The sequence below is a fragment of the Aricia agestis genome, chromosome 21, assembly GCF_905147365.1.
Source record: "Aricia agestis chromosome 21, ilAriAges1.1, whole genome shotgun sequence".
Lineage (NCBI taxonomy): Eukaryota > Metazoa > Arthropoda > Insecta > Lepidoptera > Lycaenidae > Aricia > Aricia agestis.
The window spans coordinates 2,154,305-2,162,885 of record NC_056426.1 but is presented as its reverse complement, the minus strand read 5'-3'; the positions used below and the strand labels follow the sequence as shown (position 1 = coordinate 2,162,885).

Genomic DNA, 8,581 nt, shown 5'->3' with positions numbered 1-8,581 from the left:
CCTGGCATATAAAAGACGGGCGTGAGTGTGAAGAGAGGAGGACGATGTTTGATTTTTTGTGTCAGTAGCCCTCTTAATGTAGCAACATTAAATTAAACTTCACGACATTAAGTCGCGTCTACAAAGCGTTCATATAAACGAGGCCTTATAACAAGCCTTTCACGCAATGTGTTTTATTTACGACCTTTTCATATGACGCGTGATTTAAGATTGTTTTTATTAGTTATCCGACAAAATAAAATATTATGTCACAAGACACGTCATGTGTATATTAAAAGTGTTGGTGTATTTAGCCACCAACAACGAATTGTGTATGTAATATGTATACTGCAATTTTCATTGCATTTCACTCAAGTAGGAGAGCCAAGCTGCGGCACGAATGGGCCGGCTCGACCGGAGAAATACCACGTTCTCACAGAAAACCGGCGTGAAACAGCGCTTGCGCTGTGTTTCGCCGAGTGAGTGAGTTTACCGGAGGCCCAATCCCCTACCCTATTCCCTTTCCTACCCTCCCCCATTCCCTATTCCCTCTTAAAAGGCCGGCAACGCACCTGCAGCTCTTCTGATGCTGCGAGTGTCCATGGGCGGCGGAAGTTGTTTTCCGGAAGGTGACCCGTTTGCTCGTTTGCCCCCTTATTTCATAAAAAAAAAAAATATTCTTCAAAATTTTCTGTATAATCCATTTATTTTAGCATCTCTCGCGTTTGTAAATGCGCCAATCTGAAATGAAAATTTCATTATTACTTACATCGATAAACTAATCCATACTAATATTATAAAATTCACGTCCAAGCTCCTGAACCAATTTTGCTGCAATTTTGTATGAAGATGTTCTGAGATCAGCGTCGCTTTGGAGAATCATATTATGAATCAAAATATGATTCATTTTTAAAAATCGCAAAAGTGTCATTCTGCTTGCAATTCATGTCTAGTAATTCGTACTAATTTGACATTCGTCAGTTTGACAGTTTTGACAATTCATTTGCTGAATTTTTTGAGAGGAATTGCTGTGACCATTTTAGCCCTGCTGATAAAAGACATAGGATAATTTTCATCCCAGAAACATCCCAGTTCCGGTGCGATAAACTAAATTTCGCGTAACGGATTTACGGGCGTCTAAGGTTCTGAAACATGCTTGAAGTGACCTTTCTTAACGTTAACTCAATAATATTTGGAATATAAACACGGGTTCATGTTTATTTTGAACCAATATGATAGTGAGTTTTTTTTTTTTTTTTTTTTTTAATGAAATAAGGGGGCAAACGAGCAAACGGGTCACCTGATGGAAAGCAACTTCCGTCGCCCATGGACACTCGCAGCATCAGAAGAGCTGCAAGTGCGTTGCCGGCCTTTTAAGAGGGAACAGGGCAATAGGGGAGGGAAGGGAAGGGAAGGGAATAGTTGAGGGTAGGGAAGGGAATAGGGTAGGGGTTAGGGGATTGGGCGTCCGGTAAACTCACTCACTCGGCGAAACACAACGCAAGCGCTGTTTCACGCCGGTTTTCTGTGAGAACGTGGTATTTATCCGGTCGAGCCGGCCCATTCGTGCCGAAGCATGGCTCTCCCACGTCTCGAGTTTGGTTTGCTCATAAAATGTTATCTCATTTGTAACAGTATTATGAAATATTAAAGCTATTTTAGAAAGGTTCAAAGCAAACTGTCTTGTATACTAAACTAACTAAAAGTTGCTTGCAATATTGCATGAAATAGAAAAACCAAAATTTTCCACTACTGAGTGGGCTCATGATGATGAGCTATTGCTTAGAAGACCCTGGATCATGTAAATAAGACCAACCGTACATTTTTCCGGGATAAAAAGTATTCTATGTCCTTTTCCGGGGCTCAAAGTATCTTCACACATTTCAGCAAAGCTTCATACATCGGATCAGTGGTTTGGGCGTGAAGACATAACAGACAGACAGACACACTTTCTTATTTATAATATATAGAGATGCCGTAATTTACCGTTTTAGAGTATTATTAACTCATAATTTGAAAGCTACAAACTTATAATAGAAATGCAGCAATAATCTTCAGCATAATATGAACATTCCTTTCTGTGTTATTAATTTCTTATTTTGTTTATTATACTCATGATATCAGCTTCCAAAGTAATACCAATTTATTAAAATTGAAGCATACATTCAGCATCTCCCTAGTATTTACAAATTTCGTTTATTTGAAACAAACACCAACAGATCGTGAATTTCATTGACTACATATTTGCCGTTAGAATTTTTTTAGGCCAATTTTGAACTGAGATAAGTAAAAAAAATAGGATTTTGATGCTATCTCGGCAACGCGGCAAATGTATGGTCAAGGTTGTTTGCTCAGGGGATGGCCTTAATAATATGGATTATTATGGATGTCAGTAACATATTATAACAAAAAATATAATGCAAGTTTTCTACGCTTTCTGCGCAATACTCAAGCAACAATATAGCAAATCGGTTATTTTCAGGACTAATCCCTGTCAGTAAGTCGCCATCTGAACTTGTCACTGGGGATTACAACTTTCTCGATCAATCTATCTAACAGGATGTGGAAAAAATCAGCTGCGTAGTTCCAAAACAGTTTGTGTTTTGGTAAACACAAAGATAACATTGTACACAATTTTCTTGTGGTATTTTATTAAAATTGCTGAACTGTCTTTCCGATTCTCTCTGAATTTTCCAAAACAAAGAAAAGCTGTAGACTTTGTTCGTTGGGTATTTTTTTATAAAATAAGGGGGCAAACGAGTGAACGGGTCACCTGATGGAAAGGAACTACCGTCGCCCATAGACGCTCGCAACATTAACCCTAAATCACTAACCTTATTTTCCGACGCTCAATTATAAGGCTATTTAGGTAATAAATATGCCATATCACTATGTTGAAATAGTATAAATATTTTGAATACAACATTTCCATTAAATAAAAAACAAAACTGTAAAGAATGAATAATTTGATTAACACCTTTTAATCGCATTTCTAAAGTGCCGTAGTCGAAACGACGAAGGTTAGTAATCTAGGGTTAGAAGAGCTGCAGGTGCGTTGCCGGCCTTTAATATTTTTATTAGCGAGGGTATTTCTATCAATATTTCGTAAGCATGAGAAGAACCGGCGTGAGAAATTCGCACGGGGACATCTTTTATCATAAAGATGGACTGTAAAATAAAAATATGGCATTAAAAAGATAAAACCGACTTCAAAATTGTACGTAATTGAGAAATAAATTTCGTATCTCAAAAACTACTGCACCGATTTTGATGAAACTTGCACTATTCCCTAAGTTGAACAATACCTAGTACAACAAAAAAGAATGACTTAAATCGGACTTGTAGTTCCAGAGATATGCGAACATACATCGCGCGAAATTCGCGTCGTGGCCCTAGTGAAAACGGCCACGACGCGTTTTGGCAATCACAGAAATACCACAAAGCGAAATTCGTGTCGTGGCTGACGTGCTATTCGACCACAACGCGTTGTGGTAATCGAGTAAAACCATGACGCGTTCTGAGCATAAACAGCCACGACGCGAATTCGTGTCGTGGCCCTAATGAAAACGGCCCCGACGCGTTCTGAAACCAGGCCGTGTTACGCAGGGGTAATTTTATAGTGCCCAAGTGTATGCGCAATACACAAGAGCACGTTACGCAGGAGTAGTTTCATAGTGCCTAAATGTTTACGCAATACACAAGAGCACTCTGGTTTCAATGAAACCAGGCCAGTTACGCAGGAGTAATTTTATAGTGCCCAAGTGTGTGCGCGTGTAAAAGTCGGTCCTGCACCTGATCTCTCGCCAGCGCTCAATTGGGTTATGAGAGTAGAGAATGGTGCTCGTGTGGTATGTGGTATTTCTGTGATTGCCAGAACGCGTCGTGGCCGTTTCACTATTACCACAACGCGTTGTGAGCCATTTTTTCGCTCACTGAGCGTTTTCGGTCTTTGAGCGTAACACATATACGAAAACTGGGCAGTTCTGGGAATATTACATACATACGCGTCGAATTGATAACCTCCTTTTTTGAAGTCGGTTAAAAATAATACTCACTATTCCAAGTGTTACAGTTGAGGTAGAGCATTTTACAGTAGTTCTCAAAGTTTTTGTACTCGCCGTTGTAACTCATAGCGCAAATCGGTTGCTGCCTGAAAAAAAAAGACTTACTTTTAACCTACTTCCAAAAAGTAGGATGTTTTCATTTCACTGCATATCACGTGTAAATTGACGCTTATAGGTACTGCGTATAAAAAAAGTAAAGTAATACGAGTAACTTCCGTCGCCCATGGACACTCGCAGCATCAGAAGAGGTGCAGGTGCGTTGCCGGCCTTTTAAGAGGGAAAAGGGTAATAGGGGAGGGTAGGGAAGGGAATAGGGGAGGGTAGGGAAGGAAATAGGAGAGGGTAGGGAAGGGAAAAGGGTAGGGGATTGGGCCTCCGGTAAACTCACTCACTCACAAAAAAAAAAAAAAGTGTCCATGGCGTGATGGACCACAATTAATTAAAATTCATAATATTATTTCAATTATCCTTGGTGCGAAAAATCTAAATAATAAAATAACAAAAAAAAAGGATATGGACGAACAGCCCATAGACGGCCACAATTTTATAATAAAAAACTCACTCACTCGGCGAAACACAGCGCAAGCACTGTTTCACGCCGGTTTTCTGTGAGCCATACAAAAGTCCTGTTTGATTCACACGAGCGTAATTTTGTGAGTCATGATTTGTATGAAAAGATATTAACGCGACCGAAATTCAGCGACTCACGACTCACAAATTACGCTCGTTTGGCTTCACCCTTAAGGGTGTGTATGTATCTCGTCCGTGGGGGGTAGACCTTGGGTTCGCACTTAAGAGGGTGCAAGTTCGATCCCGGATGGAGGCGTGTACCAATGAGATATTCTCAGATCTCAAGTACATAAAACGGACGCTCGTACGGTAAAGAAAAACATCTTGAGGAAACCCGCACATGGTTTGCCCCAGACGTAGGCGACTACGCCGCTATTTAAATAAATTCTTACATACAAGAAGTCGTGTGTGGAAGTTTCTTTGGCTATAGGAAATAATATTCCCGGCCCCAAGCCGGGAATATTATTTCAAACCAAAAAATTAGAGTTTATTGTGTCGCCTGAAATATTAGCCAGATGATAAAGTTAAGTTACAAACTTCGTTCAAATTATATGGGGAAAAATGCAATGTCCTTATGTTACAAAATGTTAGTTATTTGGTTCTTCCATTCACGTCTTTAATTGCTTATGAACGCGGACGTATATAAATCAAGACTAATACCTGTAGAAGGCAGGACACTTCTTCAGAAAGTTCTCGCAGCCATGGACGAAGAAGTCGGTGGCCCAGAACAGGGAATTCTTGGGGTAGTGCGGCTGCGGCTTGCGGTCGCGATAGCCCTGGCAGGTGGTGAGGAGCAGGAGATGGAGTACTAGAAGAAGAGTGTAAGTCATAATCCATACTTCCATACTAACATTATAAATGCGAAAGTGTGTCTGTCTGTATGTCCATCTGTCCGTCTGTTACCTCTTCAAGCCGAACCGATTTTGCTGAAATTTGGATACTTTGAGCCCCGGGAAAGAACATAGGATACTTTCGATCCCGGAAAAATGTACGGTTCCCGCGCGATAAACGAGTTTTGGCGCAACGGAGTTGCAGGCGTCATCTAGTAATAAAATAAAAATAGCTTAAAACACGCTTTTTAGAAAAATGTAGACTACATACTAAAAGTGACTTCACCTTTATAGTCAACTTTTTAAGTTAAAAAAAAAACTGCTGTTTTATACTATAAAGTGTTGAATCGCCAATGCGTTTTTGTATGAAACATCAGATTTTTTAGCGAATTGTATAACAATATAAATACGTACCTAGCAAAATCATAGCACCTACATAAGCCGGCGTACATACATAAAAAGTGGTGCGTCAGAGATTGCTGACTGGTGGCACAATTTAAACATAAAATTCGTCAAATGCAAAAAATAAATTAATCACTTTTATAAGAGAAGTCAAGTCAGAAGCTATAAAAATTATCAAAACTATAAACATTATGCACTAGACACATTGTTGCCCGCATTTTTCGCGAATGAAAATTAGTTTATCACGCGTGAACTGTCGCTGCATCAAAATCAGTTCAGACGCTGCGTGAAGAGATGACAAACAGAGTAACAAACTTTGTATATTTTTTTATACTTGGCATATTTTGTAACATTAATATGCCTCTATATTCACTATAAAAAAGGTTACTGGCACCTGCCTAGTATAGCTATTGTTTTTATAACTATTTTATACCAAATCACATAAATTTTACATTGACAAGGTAATATCGTTTGCTAGTTTATGCCACACCACAGAGTTAGTAAATCTGAAAGAAAATAGACTTGTAAATACTACAAATTCCATTCTAATATCTTATCGAGCAATTCTCTCTCGTATATTTAAACGAGCAATTCTTGTATATATATATAATTGGAATCTCGGAATCGGTTCCAACGATTTTCATGAAATTTAGTATATTGGGGGTTTCGGGGGCGATAAATCGATCTAGCTAGGAATTATTTTTAGAAATAGTAATTTTTGTCGTGTTTTATCGAATACCGAGCAAAGCTCGGTCAAATAGCTAGTATCCTATATCTTTAAACGAGCAATAAGTCTTGTATAATATATATAAATTATATATTTGGAATCTCGGAATCGGCTCCAACGATTTTCATGAAATTTAGGAATCATTTTTAGAAAATGTCGAATACCGAGCAAAGCTCGGTCAAATAGCTAGTAGTAAATAAAGCGGGTACGTGACCACTGATCATGTACTTTGAGCAGCATAGACGTACAAGAAAAAGGATCACGCAATAAAAAAAATTAAAAAAAAAACCTATATTTTTAAGGTGTATACCGACCAACTTTTCAAGGTGTAATGTGATTTTCACTGATCACGTCTTGAATTATTACCAAGTAACTTAATTATACTAGTTGGTATTTCTACAGATTTGAAAAATAAAATGGCACATTGTTATCTTTGTTTGTTTTTGTTTAGGTGTTAAACATCTGCTGATTCTTATAAAAAGAAAAAAATATCAAACTTGACCGTCATCTTACGATGGACACGTTAGTTTTGAGTCAGTTTTGTCTAGGACATAATATAAGTCTGTCTTGTTGCTGCTGAGTTGCTCCTAGTTGAATTGGCTTTGATACAATTCAAGTTAAAAGACTTTATTTGTTATTAAAAATGACTGTCTATGTGTTTGTGTATGTGGTCTTTTGTATTTTTAAGTTGTACCATTTTTTACACCAATAGTCTGTCTTAAGACTTTCACAGCGCTATTTCGTTTTGCAACATCCCTTCAAAATATAGTATGAGACATCAACCACAAAATGACTTGTAAGAAAATGTTTGCGAATGAGAAAATACGCATTTTGAGAATTAGTGGGCGCCTAGATAGGTCTAGGCCTAATAATATTTAACAATATCACGTAATAATATTATTGTCCGTCTAGGGTTGATTAAACATCGAGCGCATTCATAGACTAGTCAAGTGAGATATTTGAGATTTCATAAATTCGCACCAAGCTGAAAATCGGTAGAATTGTTTAGAACAGGACTAACAATTACATTTTTAACTTCCCCATAATTCCCTTGTGTGGAAAAAAATTTACCCAAACGACGATTACAACTTTAACAACTTTTTGAATCGATCGAATCGATTTGAAAATATTTGAAAAACGGTGGCTCGTAGGGAAAAATATTCCTACATTTTTTGTAAATAATATTATTAGCTACTTACCTACAATTTTTTTCAGGTTTTTTAATGATTATTTTTCCGACCCAAATATCGACCAATAGCACCATTCGACGTCACGTGGTACAACCTACATGGTATTATACTGATAATTTTTTGAAAATTTTCTCTGGTAGTTGCTATATATAAAAAACAAATTCTAATTCTATTGGCCGACATTTGGGACGGAAAAATAATCCCCCGAATACCACACGAGCTTCAAAATTATCTGACATTTCCCTCAAGGTTCCCTGCAAACAAATAAAGTCGTCAAGTTTTTCAGGAAAAATCACTCGCGCTTCGCGCTCGTGGTTTTTTAACCTGAAAAACTTGACTCCTTCATTTATTTGCAACGAACCTATCGGAAAATACCCGATAATTTTGAAGCTCTTGTGGTATTATAAGTGAAAAATTTTTTTACCTGGGTCAAAGGTCCAAAAAATATTTTTTCACGATTTTTTGGACCTTTGACCCAGGTAAAAAAAATCCATACAGGGGAACTTTCAAATATCATTTGTAATTTCCATGATTTCCATCTTGGCGCAAAGGGTTGACATAGGCCATCTTGATTTTTTCAAAATTTCCGAGCACGATAAAAGTGGTATATTTGGATAGAGTACACTTACACAAACAAAAAATGTTATGTAACATGGTATCCTAAAGTGTTACGTTTCCGAGATATTTAGAAGCAAAGATCGCCATATTTTGTGTCTTTTGGACTCATATTATTATGGCGATCTTTACTTCTAGCTAGATATGTCAGGCTCCATACAAAAATGTTCGAACCCCTTTATGCAACCTCAAAATATGTCTAAC

At 37.7% G+C, this 8,581-nt stretch overlaps 1 protein-coding gene across 1 annotated transcript; it reads right to left on the bottom strand.

Annotated features, from left to right (window-relative positions):
* Window positions 1-666: 666 nt before the first annotated feature.
* Window positions 667-5,968, bottom strand: LOC121737617. The gene is made up of 4 exons (XM_042129279.1): window positions 5,858-5,968; window positions 5,274-5,421; window positions 4,035-4,129; window positions 667-720 (listed from the first exon to the last, which is right to left on the bottom strand). The coding sequence occupies exons 1-4, from the start codon at window positions 5,868-5,870 to the stop codon at window positions 689-691; spliced, it is 288 nt and encodes a 95-aa protein (XP_041985213.1). The 5' UTR covers window positions 5,871-5,968; the 3' UTR covers window positions 667-688.
* Window positions 5,969-8,581: the final 2,613 nt, after the last annotated feature.

Excerpts from the sequence above, each read along its gene's own strand:
- LOC121737617 (XM_042129279.1), bottom strand. Across the intron at positions 4,130-5,273 it reads AAGTGTCCTGCCTTCTACAG|GCAGCAACCGATTTGCGCTA; the intron begins GTATTAGTCTTG and ends TTTTTTTTTCAG. Across the intron at positions 721-4,034 it reads CAACTGTAACACTTGGAATA|ATTGGCGCATTTACAAACGC; the intron begins GTGAGTATTATT and ends TTTTCATTTCAG.